At 38.6% G+C, this 14,338-nt stretch overlaps 1 protein-coding gene across 1 annotated transcript in view; it reads right to left on the bottom strand.

Annotated features, from left to right (window-relative positions):
* PARP15 (poly(ADP-ribose) polymerase family member 15) overlaps nucleotides 1-14,099 on the bottom strand; it is a 40,735-nt gene extending 26,636 nt beyond the window's left edge. Inside the window, exon 1 of the mRNA XM_077767734.1 lies at nucleotides 14,045-14,099. Within this exon, the coding sequence (XP_077623860.1) occupies nucleotides 14,045-14,047 (3 nt within the window). The 5' untranslated portion in view covers nucleotides 14,048-14,099. The remainder of the gene's footprint in view (nucleotides 1-14,044) is intronic.
* Nucleotides 14,100-14,338: the final 239 nt, after the last annotated feature.

Here is a 14,338-nt window from a genome sequence, read left to right as displayed (position 1 = left end):
CTGCTCATATTTCCCTGACTCTTACTGTTTAAGGGCCCTTGGGTCTTATTTCCAGCTCTATTTCTGTTTTTATCTTTAATGTTTTTTTTTATTTATTTTTGAGAGAGACAGAGCGAGTAGGAGAGGGGCAGAGAGAGAGAGAGGGAGACACAGAATCTTAAGCAGGCTCCAGGCTCTGAGCTGTCAGAGAGCCCAATGTGGAGCTCGAACTCATTAACCATGAGACCATGACCTGAGCCTGAGTCAGACGCTCAACTGACTGAGCTACCCAGGCACCCCTCTAGCTGTATTCCTTGTCCGAGGACTTTCTGTAGTGCCAAAGCCAGCTTTGCTTGCAGATGTAGCAGAGAGGAATCACAGGGAAATTAAGCAGCCCTCCCCGCACCAGCCCCCACCAAGCCCTCATCCAATGATTGACAGGAATTCCTGTAAAACCACCCCAGCAACCTTGCCTTCCAGCTAGGCCTCAGTCTGAGTTTCCCCAGTGTGATTAAGTGATAACAGATTTGATAACACACTTTATCAGTATCTTTTACCTTTCTATTTAGATCATTTGCACTTGAATCCTGTCTCAGATTCTCTTCTGAAGGAACTCAAACTAAGACACACCCCTTAGTTCTCCACAACAACCCATTTGTAGCTTGACTATTAATCAGTCATAGAATTTTAGAAGTTAAAGGCTCATCACAGATCATCCAGTACAGAAACTTCATGGGAGGGAGGGAGGGAGGAACCAGTGTACAAAGAGATGAAACCACTTACTCAAAGTCAAATTATTAGCTGATAAAGGACACAATCCTTGAATCTGCTCTTCACAGAATCTACAAGAGGAGCTTATCTACCTGACAGTATTGTCACACTTATGTAAAAACATGGGACATATCATCACACTTGTCACATTGTCACACACATGTAAAAACATGAGACATATCACCACCCCATCCCATATACCTTGTCATCCACATTTGTCATAGACATGAATTGCTATCAACACTCTTTTTCAATCAATCCAGATAGAGTTTCAGGATTTTGCTCAACACAGAATTCCAGGCAACAACTGTCATTTGATCAGAGGTAACCCATGAAATGAAATGTATTTTCCATGCCTGATCTAACTCAAAAAGGATATGACTTTTTTTGCTTAAAATAATCTTCAAGAATTTTCCACACTCTACTTTCTATAACAAACAGAAAACTCCACAAGGACTGGAAATGGGCTTCTTGAACATCCTCTTCACTTGTTCAAGAATTTCATTTTTTATGCTTTCCTGCATGTGCTATGGTATGTTTGGTGCAAGCATTATCAATGACCTCCCACCCTGGTGAGCAGTGGGATAAATGGGTATTAAGGAGGGGCCTTGTTGTGATGAGCACTAGATGTTATATGTAAGTGATGAAACACTAAATTCTACTCCTGAAACGAACATTAGACTCTGTTAACTAACTAGAATTTAAATTAAAAACTTGAAACAAACAAACAAAAAAATGACCTCCCACCCTGAGAATTCCTTGGGTATAGACTCTTTCCAAGCACTGGTATGAAGACTAGAAAACCTTCTAGAAGAACCAGTCACATTCTCTATCAAATATTGTTTTTTCCTTTTCAGTGTTACGATTCGTGTCGTGTTAAATTCTTTTCACATCCTCCAAACAACCTGTTATTATGACCACCCCCTTGACTATATCAGACTCAATAGAAATCTTATCATCCTGTATGCTGTTTTTTATGTCTTCCCATACTGCTGGCTTCATATTCAATTTGGTGATTTGATATTTAGAGATGATATGGCAGAAGTTTTTAGAAATGTCCTCATTCCAGGTCTTGATGACGTTGATCTTTGTTCTTCCTTGAGTGAGTTCAGTGGCCGCAGACCTGAATGTTACCTCTAGCCTCTTACAGTTCACTTGGTGCCATGTTACCTCAGAGTGAGGCCTTCCCCTTTTGTAATTTATCATTCCAATCAGGTGATGCTTCTTCTGCAAGATCCTCCATATGAGAGGATGCAGAGCCACCCAAAATAGTGCTGGCAACTTTCTCAAGGGCTTCTACTTTCCATGCAAGGCTATACCCAAGGTCACATAATGTGGAAACACAGTAATGGGCCTTTCATTAAAGACAAGCTTTTCGGCCATGTAGGTGTCCACCACTAAAAAAAAAAAATAAAAAATAAAAGGTAGACATTCAGACAAAATCTTTGGCACAAAAAGAAATCCTGATACTAATGAGACTGAAATATGGTATATCTACCTAAAATAGTACCACTGTCAGACAGCTCAATGGAAGATGTGACATTCATTAATACAATGGACCTAATTCTTCCTGAATGTGATAGATCTATTCCATTCATGTTTACTTTGCAGTGAAGGTCTGTACAATTAATCTGATATTTCCATTGACATTCATTATAATATTGGGGAGGTGATATTTTTTTCTGAAAACAAGAAACTTAGCTCTTAAAGATTCAATAAATACAAACAATAATGCATGAGCAATTAAAAATGAACTGTTAGAAGTAAAGCCAATACAAGTTTTATTTTTTATTTTCTTACTTAAAAAAATTGTTTTAATGTTTATTTTTTTCTGAGAGAGAAACAGAGAGACAGAGTGCAAAAGGGGGGCACAGAGAGAGAGAGGGAGACACAGAATCTGAAGCAGGCTCCAGGCTCTGAGATGTCAGCAGAGCCAGATGCCGGGCTTGAGCCCACGAACCATGAGATCATGACCTGAGGTAAAGTCAGATGCTTAACCAACTGAGCCACCCAGGCACCACAAGCCAATACCATTTTTAAAGGAATAGTTATAATAGTCAAAAATATTAAAAACAATTGCATACTGTAATAAAAATTTTCATAAAATTGATCAGATTCCCTAGAAGCAGGGCCTGAGATGAGGATTCATTACAAGTGAATTATTAATGTAGTACCCTCAGGAAAAACATGTAGAAAGTGAGAGACAAAGACAGAGAATGTGGTTCAGGTTCAGCCTGGCTCCTGCCTAACCCTGCAAGGAGCTCTGGAGTATATAAATTGCATCATGGTGCTATCCTAACCTTGAGACTGGGAGCTGGGTGTTTTGAATCTTATACCAGTCACTTATTGCCTACAGGTCATCCTGGTTGGGTGATTAATATAAACTCCCAGGAACCTCCAGTCTCTAGACCTTTAGCCTCCTGAAGGCAATCCTTCTGGAGAAGGTTGTGAGTCCTCTACAGCAATACATATAGCAGTTGGGTAAAAGGGACCCCAAGACATTTTGAGAAGCATGAAAGGAAAGGCAGGGCACTAAGGAAAGTCCAAAGAGTAACTGCACAAGTTGGGGAAAAGATTATGTGGCTTAGGAGCTACTATAAAAACATCTAAGGGATTTCTTAATACTCTTTCTTAATATGATAATTACAATAACTTTATTTATTGAATACTGTTTTGTGTCAGGCAGTGTACAAATATTATACTACTTAATTTAATTTTCACAATGACCCTGTGAGATAGGTTTTATATCCCACTTTTTTCTTTTTCTTTTTTTTATTTTTTTAATGTTTATTTATTTTTGAAGGAGAGAGAGAGAGAGAGAGGGGCATAGAATGAGCGGGGGAGGGGCAAGAGAGAGGGAGTCACAGAATCCGAAGCAGGCCATAGGCTCTGAGCTGTCAGCACAGAGACCAATGTGGGGCTTGAACGCACAAGCCTTGAGATCATGACCTGAGCCAAAGACAGATGTTTAACTGACTGAGCCACCCAGAGGCCCCTATATCCACTTTTTAAATGACAAAACAGAGAATAAGAAAGTAACATGGCCATCACTATCCAGCTAGTAAATTCTAGAAATTAGGTATATATCCTTGAGATTCTGAAGGCCAGTGGTGCTCTATTTCTATATAGAAGGCTTAGCAGTGACAATCTGGCTAGACGTAGGGGGTGGTACATGGAACTTGTCTTGAAGCAGTATTTCCTTGAGTTGCGTAAGTAAGATGGCACCAATGATCCCTGGTAATTGTGCCTTTCTATAATTCCCTTCCATCTTGTATCAGAGTTGGTTTCTGTGGCCAACAGAATATGACACAGTGATGCTGTGTCACTTCTGAGGCGAGATTACAGAAGGCACTATGTCCCCCGCCCCTGCCACCCTCTCTCTCTCAGATAACTCAGCTGGGGGTAGCCAGCTGCCATGTCATGAACAACCCTATGGAGAAGCCCCCATGGCAAGGAACTGAGGCCTCTGGCAGCAGTTATGTGAGTGAGCCTAGAAGAAACTCTCCAGTCTCCATCAAGTCTTCAGATAACTACAGCCCCAAAGAACCAGGTGATAGCAACCTCATGAGATTCTCGTCCAGAATCACCCAGTTAAGTTGCTCCCAAATTCCTGGCCCTCAGAAAATATGAGATAATAAATGTTTGCTCTGTAAAGCCACTAAATTTGGTATGGGGCAATAGAAAACGAGCACAGATTGTATGCTTATTTAGGACGGCTTGAAGAGTAAGGCTGGTAGAGATAGTGGAGGTTAAAACCCCTACCTCCCTAATCCTTTGTGTCAAAGTCATTGCTGAATGCCGACCTCTAATAACTATGCCAGCAATATCAATTTTAAGGGTCTTAACAAAAAATTATAAACAACAATAACAACAAAAGCCTCAAAACCCAAGCAAAAAAAACCCAAACCAATAGAATAGAAAACAGAGTATGATAGTTCCATAGCAAGAAATGCATGTTGCAGCAAAACATTTTTTCCAAATCACAACAAATGTTTTTGTGTTTGTATAAGGTTTGGGTTGGGATATAAAATATCTATTCTTGGTGCCTTCTGGTTTACAAAAAGTTTGTAAATTGCTGCACTGTACTCTATATCACTCTGCGTCCCCTGCTGGCTTCTTTAGCTCAACAATGGCTGGAGTGCAGACTGAGGCTTTTAGCTAACCCAGCTTGCAAGTTCTATCCAGAGACATTGAATATGCTTAGCCATTAACCATTTACCAGAGTATAACCATAATTAATGGTTTTAAAAAAAGCTCTTCAGATGTCAACACTAGCTAAGGACTAGGTGACAAGTATGCAAAAGAGATGAGATCTTCATATTTTGCAACTTTGGGAGGTTGACATGAGTCCTAAGAATTAGTTTTAAATGTAGAAGTCTGCTAAGTGAGGGAACCCGTACTAACTATTTGTCTTCTCACAAAGTACCAGTTGAAAATGTCCAGTGTTATGAGGTGTCTGGGCTAAGTGTCAGTTAAGTGTCAGACTTCAGCTCAGGTCATGATCTCCTGGTTTGTGGGTTCGAGCCCCATGTGGGGCTCTGTGCTGACAGCTCAGATTCTGTATCTCCCTCTTTCTCTGTCCCCCCTACTTGCACTCTGTCTCTCTCTCAAAAATAAATAAACATTAAAATAAGTCCAGCGGTATCCATTCATTGCTGTATGGAGAATCAGATATTATTTCAGTCTAGTCCTAAGACTATTAGCTTCTTAAACCACTATTGAGGGGCACCTCAGTGGCTCAGCTGGTTGGGTGGCTGATTTCAACTTAGGTCATGATCTCACGTTCGTGAGTTCAAGCCCTACATCAGGCTCTGTACTGGAGTCAGCTCAGAGCCTGAAGCCTGCTTTGGATTCTGTGATTCCCTCTCTCTCTTCCCCTCCCATGCTCATGCTCTGTCTCAAAAATAAAATAAACATTAAAAGTTAAAAAAAAAAAACCACTATTGAAAGTTAAGCTCTTTTTCTTTCTAGAGAGGATCTCAATTTTTGGCTTTCCTGATTGACTGGTTTCCTTCAAAGCTATGTGACAAAGATCCTAATTTTTGTGTCTCTTCTCTTGACCTCATTCACTTCCACCTCCCAGCCTTCTATCTCCACCTATAGTTTCTGGGATATTTTTTGGCTTTAGCAACATTTCCTAAGGATCATAGTTGGGAGGGGATGTGTAGGTGAGATATGGCCATTAATAATGGTATTTATTTAGTCATATTATCTAAAACATAAACTTCTCTGTGGCATAAGCTCTTTGGGAGACTATTACTACCTTTAAAATGGTTCACTTAATTTTCCAAATTCTTATTGTGCCCTTTGAGAAGTGATCAGATTCTGAATATATCTTGAAGCTAGAAGGAACATGATTTCCTANAAGGTGATTTTATTAAAGCACAGGGACAGGACCCATGGGCAGAAAGAGCTGCACTGGGGTGGTGAACAATGGCTGGTTTTATACTATGAAGTTGGGGGGTAAAGTCAAAAGGGAAGCCTTCAGAGGGACTTTGATATGCTAAAGAGGTCTCCTAAAATACCTGTGGCCTTGTTATTGTCAGGCTATGGTTTTTTTCCTTCTAGTAAGGCTAAATTAACATTAGGATGGTAGGGGGTTCCAGGAGAAATGTTACACGCTGCATTTGCCTCAAGTATTTGTCAATGGGCTGCAGGTTATGACGATATTTAATTTTACCTGCCATTTTCTTCTTGCCTTTGTTCCCCATATCACTATTGAGGGGTGATGTTGGGGCTCCAAGAAACAGACTCTCTAAGTTTCCAGAGATTAATTAGGCTATTGATAAGATTGCCTTTTTCTTATAATTTACCAAGACATTTGTAAACTGATGGAGATCATGTCCTGTATGACTGCACTCTCTATCAGCTAGTCATTTGTTTTCTTTCCTCTCCTTTGTCCTTATAACCAGGAATGCTTGAGGAATATCACACAAATCCCACCTGGGCTGTGTGTGTGTGTGTGTGTGTGTGTGTGTGTATGTGTAAAGAACTGAGCTCTAAATTAAGAGTTGAAGAAAAGAAGGTAAAATGAGAAAAGAATGAGGATTAGCAGCTACCACGGCAGGAAAAAAACCAAAGTGTGGCATCCTAGCAGCAAGTGAACAAAGTGCACTTAGAAGGAGAGAGTGATCATTGAGTGGAATGTTACAAAGAGATTAAGTAAAATTAAGCCTGAAAAGTGGCTAGTGAGTTTAGTTTAGGAGGTCATTGGTAACTTTGATGAGAGCAATTTTGATGGAAGGGTGATCTAAAGCTTCTTCTAGAATGGATGTAAGAAAGAATTAAGAGGAGAGGAAATGGGATGAGTAATGACAAACTCAACTGAGAAATTTTTCTGCAAAGGGAAACAAAAAGAGGAAGTAGTAACTGCAGAGAAATTGAGGTCAAGAGAAGTTTTTGTTGTCTGGGGGGTTTTGTTGTTTTGTTTTGTTTTTTGTTTCTTTTTACTGCACAAAAACCAATTCTTTTGGCCAGGTCTTCACAAAGACCTATTCAAAGCCTTGAGTTAATTCATGGCATATTCCAGTAAGAATGGGTGGCTTTGATGGATTTCCTAAAAACTTCTGTGACCTCTAATTTGACTTCATTTGTGCATGAAATGATTATAATAACTGCAAAGATCTAGAAAGAAGAGAAATCAATTACCTTTGTAGTCAGAAAACTCAATCTGGGCTGAACTCTACTCTGGGAAAAGCTGCACTTTGGTTACCCCTTCTCCTCCATTTGTGGTGTTTTCCAAGAAAATTGTTATATAATTTTATCAACATGAGGTGGCAGATTTTTAACCCTTATGGTTCTTGTCAGTTCCAGAAATCTTGGGAAGATCTGAAATCGCTGAACTCTATAGTGTCCGACAAACATTAACAAATTTCTTGACATCTATAAATAAAAATCAGTTCATTGGTACTATAATTTAATTTCATAGCAAAAGAAAACAGATTTTAAATAATAACCTGATTTAGAGGCTATAAGTAAGAATTAAAATTTAGAGACTATATTTCTACATAAAGTTAAATTTCACAGTGTTGACTACAACCTATCCCACATTGCTTACTGGGAATGCATGAGTGCACACTGGCCTCCACTTAAGACCATCTTGGGAACATGGATCAACAGCTATCTCCCTAAATGAAATCAAGTGTGTGCAGCCATTTTGTAAGCTGATATTAATAATGATGATTATAATACAATGTTGTTTCCCCAATCTAATTTCTCTCTGTTCCCTCCCCTCCACTAATTTCACCATATCTTTGTCTCTATTTGGATATGTCATTGTCATAAAAATAAATTTGTTTATGCTCATAGGAAATCTGAGGACACAGGCACAGTGGTTAAGAAAATACACTCAAGGGGTGCCTGGATGACCCAGTCGGTTGCCTGTCTGACTCTTGATTTTGGCTCAGGTCATGATCCCAGTATTGTGGGATTGAGCCCCACGTCAGGCTCTGCACTTAGCATGAAGCCTACTTGGAATTCTCTCTCTGTCTCTCTCTCTCCTTCTGCCCCTCTCCCCTGTTCATGCTCTCTCTCTAAAATAAAAAAAGAAAACAAAGAAATACACTCCAAACTCAGAATTTTAAAAAAATATTTTTTTTACATTTATTTATTTTTGAGAGAGAGACAGAGCACAAGTGGGGGAGGGGCAGAGAGAGGAGACACAGAATCCAAAGTAGGCTCCAGGCTCTGAGCTGTTAGCACAGAGCCCAACGCAGGGCTAGAACTCAACAAACCATGAGATCATGACCTGAGCTGAAGTCTGACGCTTAACCAATTGAACCACCCAGGTGCCCCCAAAGTCAGATTATTACTAGTAGTGTGACTGTGACCAAATCATTTCATTCTCACTAAACCTAGATTTCTTTATCTGTAAAATGGGGATAATAACAGTACCTATCTCATAGTGCTATATGTTTTAAGATAAAGTAAGTAAAATTTTAGCACAGTGCTTAGCATAGAGTAAAGCACTTCATAAATGCTAGTTATTAGAAATATCAGAAGTAATAATACATAATCCTTTGCAATCGTCTTACTGGGAGTTAGAAAGAGCACAACTTTTAAACAAAACCCATTGTGGGATGCCTGGAATCTCAAAGTAAGATACAACCACAATTTGCAAATGAAAGGGTAAAAGATATTGTCTGCCTTACCAATATTTTTGAGAAAAATCATGACAGCAACTTTAATATTGGGTATTATTTCCATCCTGAAGTCACCACTGGTTTCTTACCGGCTACTATTCAACTCCACAAGCAAGGAGAGCACATTCTCAGGCAGGTGTCTTGAATATTGTGAAATGCAATCAAAATAGAGCCTTGTGGAGGGTATTTTAAAAATTCCTCTATTTTATCCACTTCCATTTCATCCATTTTTTCCAGTCTTCTGAAAAGTGTTACTTTGTACTGAGGTCTTCCAACTTAGCAATTTTTAAGGAGACAAGAATGCTTACGATGTTAGTTTTTATATCTGATTTGAGATTTGAAAGGCTTTGGCCTTATGTATTACTTTCCAATGTTTTAAATGTTTTGAAAGAAAATAGATTCACTCATTGCCAGAAAGAAAGAAAGAAAGAAAGAAAGAAAGAAAGAAAGAAAGAAAGAAAGAAAGAAAGAAAGGAAGGAAGGAAGGAAGGAAGGAAGAAAATAGAGAGAGAGGGAGGGAGGAAGGAAGGAGGAAAGAGAGAAAATAGTAACTCTGGCTAAATGATTGTGTAAAATTTAATATATTCTTTGTAAGGTCAGGTCTTCTCACCAAATCACAAGGAAAAACGAACAAACAAACATGACAATAAATGATGTCAATTAATAGAGCTACAACTCATTACTGAAAAGAAAGAAGTTTCTGTTACTGACAGGGAAAAATCTGTTATAAGATGGTTGACGGGACTGATAAGGAATATAAAATGATACAACTACTTAGGAAAACACTTAAATTCACAAAGACTAAAATATATTAGTATTACCAGAATCTGTGGGGAGGAGGGAAAGGGGAGTGACTTCAAATCCAAATGGAGTTTCTTTGGGATGATGAAAACTTTTAAAAATAGGTAGCAGTGAACACTATGAATACACTAAAAATCACTGACTTGTACACTTTTAAAGAGTGAATTTTATGGCATGTAAGTTATATCTCAATAAAATTATTTTAGGGGCTCCTGGGTGGCTCAGTCGGTTGAGTGTCTGACTTTTTTTTTTAATGTTTTATTTATTTTTGAGAGAGAGTGTGAGCAGGAGTGGGGGAGAGACCGAGAGGGGGAAACAGAATAACAATGCGATACGACTACACACCTAATGCAGTGGTGACAGTACCAAATGCAGACAAGGGATGTGAAGCAACAGGAACTCTCATGTATTGCTGGTGGGAATGAAAATGGCATTCACTTTGCCAGACAGTTTGATAGTTTCTTACAAAACTAAACATATGCTTCCCATACAATCCAACAATCATGCTGTTTGGTAGCTACCCAAACAAGTTAGAAATTTATGTCTACACAAAAACCTACACATGGATGATTGTAGCAACTTTTTTCATAATTGCCAAAACTTGGAGGCAACTAAGATGTTCTACAATAGGTAAATGGATAAATAAACCTTGGGACATCCAGACAATGAAGATTATTCAGTGCTAAAAATAAGTGAGCTCTCAAGCCATGAAAAAACATGGAGTGAATGTACATGTATATTACTATGTGAAACAAGCCAAATGTGAAAAGGCTAACGTATGATTCCAACTACATAATATTTTGGAAAAAGCAAAACTAGGGAGACAGTAAAAAAATCAGTGGGTATTAGAGATTAGAGGAGAGGGAAGGATGAATAGCAGAGCACAGAGGAGTTTTTGGGCAGTGAAACTATTTCATATGATACTATAATGGTGGATATATGTTTACTAAACATTTGTCAAAATTCATAGAATGTAGTATACCTAGAATAAACTCTAATGTAAACTATGAATTTTGAGGGGCGCCTGGGTGGCTTAGTCCGTTAAGCGTCCAACTTTCACTTAGGTCATGATCTCGCGGTTCGTGGGTTAGAGCCTCGGATCGGGCTCTGTGCTGACTGCCAGCTCAGAGCCTGGAGCCTGTTTCAGTCTGTGACTCCCTCTCTCTCTGACCCTCCCCTGCTCATGCTGTCGCTCTCTCTCTCCTAGAAATAAATAAAAAATATTAAAAAATTTAAAAAAAACCCTGAATTTCGAGTGATAATAACACGTTAATGTAGATTTACCAATTGTAACAAGTGTACCACTATGGTGTGAGATATTGATAATGGGGGAATTTGAGGGGGGCCAGGTGGTATATGGGAACTTTCTGTATCTTCCACCCAATTTTTAAAATACATCTTTAAGTAGTAATTATAAAGCTAAATAGTTCTTTTTATAATTTTTTTTAACATTTATTCAGTTTTGAGAGACAGAGCATGAGTGGAGAAGGGAGACAGAATCTGAAACAGGCTCTGAGCCATCAGCACAGAGCCCGATGTGGGGCTCGAACCCACAAACCGTGAGATCATGACCTGAGCTGAAGTCGGATGCTTAACTGACTGAGCCACCCAGGCGCCCCTAAAGCTAAATAGTTCTAAATTAAGAATAGATGATGTGACAGGAAATATAATAGAAATTCCAGATATAAACCTTAATTTATCAAAGAGCTTAGCATAAAGTATTAAGAGGAATAAGAAAGTGAAATATTGCTGGGAAAGTTACTTTTTATTATGAAGAAAAATAGATTTTAAGTTCAGACCTCATAATCAACATCTAACCATAATCAGATTAGACCCTGATGAGTTAAAAATGTTAACTTTTGGGGTGCCTGGGCAGTCAGTTAAGCATGGACTTCAGCTAAGGTCAAGATCTCACAGCTCGTGGGTTCAAGCTCCATGTGGAGTTCTGTGCTGACAGCTCAGAGTCTGGAACCTGCTTTCGATTCTCTGTCTCTCTGTCTCTCTCTCTCTCTCTCTCTTTCTTCCCCTCCCTCACTCACACTCTCTCTCTCTCAAAAATAAATAAACGTTGAAAAGTTTTTTTAAATTAAAAAAATGTTAACTTTAAACACTCTAAAAGTAATAGAATAAAAGTTCTATATTTATATATTTCTATAAATATATATCAGTATATTATATAATATCTGTAATCTATAATGTAACATCTGTAATCTATATTACTATAAAGAGATTCTATATTTATGTATTTATAAATGCTTATAAATATAAGAACATTTATTCTACATCTTTTGGAGTAACAAATAAATATATTCACCAAGGGGAATTCACAATCCTAGGCATGTGTACAGCTAATAACAGACTTTAAAAAATATAAAACCCAACTTGATAGAATTCCAAGGAGAAATAAATCTATAATTATACTTGGAGATTTCAGCGTCCTTTCTCAATTACTGACAGTACAACTAGTCATAACGTAAGTAAGGATACAAGGACTTGAACAACACTTTCAACCAACTTAATCTAATCGATAGAACACTTAACCCAACAACAGAATGTATCAAGCAAGATGGTCCATATTTGTCTAGAAAACAAATCTTAATATGTAAATTCAAAAGGATTCAAATAACACAAAGCATGTTCGCTAACTACTGTGGAATTAAATTAGAGTGCAATAGCAAATTAGTGATAGGTCCAGCTATGTGGATCAAACTCAACTGCCTTTTGCTAAGTGGAAGAAGCAAGGCTCAAAAGACTATGTGCTGTATAGTTTCACTTATATGACATTCTGGAACTATCAGCACCAGAATCGGACAAGTATTTGCCAAGGGCTCAGCTTGAGTGAACTTGATTCCAAGGGAACTGGTGGGTATTTTGGGGGAGTGATGAAACTCTTTTTTCTATCTTTCTATCTTTTATATCTTGTAGTTGTTACATGATTGTATACATTTGTCAAAACTCACAGACTGTACACTAAAAATTATAAATATGCTTTATATAAATTGTACTTTACTTTTAAAAATGCAAAGAACTCAATAGCATTCATATACAAAATTGAAGATACAGTGAATGAAAAATCTCATTTATAATAGGAAAAAAGATAAAGTATTTAGAAACAAACTTAACAAGAAATATTCTATGTAAGAAAACTATAAATACTCTTAAATGTTTTTATTTATTTCTAGGAGAGAGAGAGAGAGACAGCGTGAGCAGGGGAGGGTCAGAGAGAGAGGGAGTCACAGACTCTGAAACAGGCTCCAGGCTCCGAACTGGCAGTCAGCACAGAGCCCGACGCGGGGCTCTAACCCACGAACCACGAGATCATGACCTAAGCGAAAGTCGACGCTTAACCGACTAAGCCACCCAGGCGCCCCTATAAACACTCTTTAAAGACACAAAAGTAAACCTGAACAAATGAAATGGAATCTTTTGTTCTTGGTTAGACCATCTCAACACTCTCTCAAAGTGTCAGCTGTCTAATTTATAAGTTTAATGCAAATCCAGTTCAAATCCCAATAAACCTTTTTTTGACACTCATCACAAATCAGAAGTCAATCCTAAAGTTCATAAGTAAAGATAAGCACATAAGAAGAGCTAGGAACACATCAGGAAGGAAGAGCTTTTAGAACTAGTCCCGACATTAAAATATGTAATAAAGCATCTCTGCAACAGATGAATAAACCTGTCAGTGGAATAAAACAGAAGTTCTAGAAACAGCCAAAGCACCTATACAAATCTGGTATATGACAAAGGTATCTCAAGTTACTGAGGCAGTGCTAATCTTTTTAATAAATGGTGCTTGGACAACTGGATTCCATTTGGGAAAAAGATAAAGTTTGATCCATTCCTCAAATCGTAAACAAGAATAAACTCCAAATGTATCACAGATCTAATGTAAAAAATAAAGCATTACAAGTAAAATGCATGACTATAACCTGGGCAATGAGGAAAGCTTTTAAAATATGCCCCAAATTCCAAGTGCAGTAAAATAAAAGATTAGTAAACTCTCCAATAAAAATAAAAACCGTTTGCATGGAGGGAAAAAACCACCATAAGCAAACTCAGAAGACAAATGACAAACTGAAAGGATAACATAATATAACGTTATAGTAGTGATAATATTATTATCACAGATGAAAGATTAATATGCCTAATTTATAAGGAATTTTTGAAAATTAAGGGCAAAGAGACCAAAGATTCCAAGAAAAATGATGTCCAGCATCCTACTCTCTTCCGGATCAAGACCGGCGGTAAGCTCTTGCCTAGAAAGAGAGCGTTCAAAGGCAGAGCTGTCTCCACAACGGGTGCTAGTGTCGCGAGCCGCCCTTCGCACCCCCGCTGGTGGTTCCCCTTACCATCCTCCCGGAGGAAGGGGGCCAGGAAGCGGGTCTGGTTGCCCCGCTCCTGGCCGACCTCAGGCTCCGGGCCTCTCGATCTCTTGGGCTCTGTTCGCACAGTCACAAGTTGGTGCCCAAATTCTTCGCGTGTCCAGGCCCTGAGAAGCAGGGCGCAGCTCTCCCCAGCTTCGCTGGTCACTGTCACCGCCCCGGGCCTGCCCAACCGGCTTGTACCTTTTCTTTCACTTTCTTTTCTATGAAAAGCACTTCTGCCTACGTTGTGGTCTTGAGGTTGCAAACAGCTGTCTAAAG

Source organism: Crocuta crocuta, unplaced genomic scaffold, assembly GCF_008692635.1.
Source record: "Crocuta crocuta isolate KB4526 unplaced genomic scaffold, BGI_CrCroc_1.0 scaffold45, whole genome shotgun sequence".
NCBI classification, from domain to species: domain Eukaryota; kingdom Metazoa; phylum Chordata; class Mammalia; order Carnivora; family Hyaenidae; genus Crocuta; species Crocuta crocuta.
The sequence above is the reverse complement of the archived record's forward strand: the minus strand, read 5'-3'. Positions and strand labels throughout refer to the sequence as shown.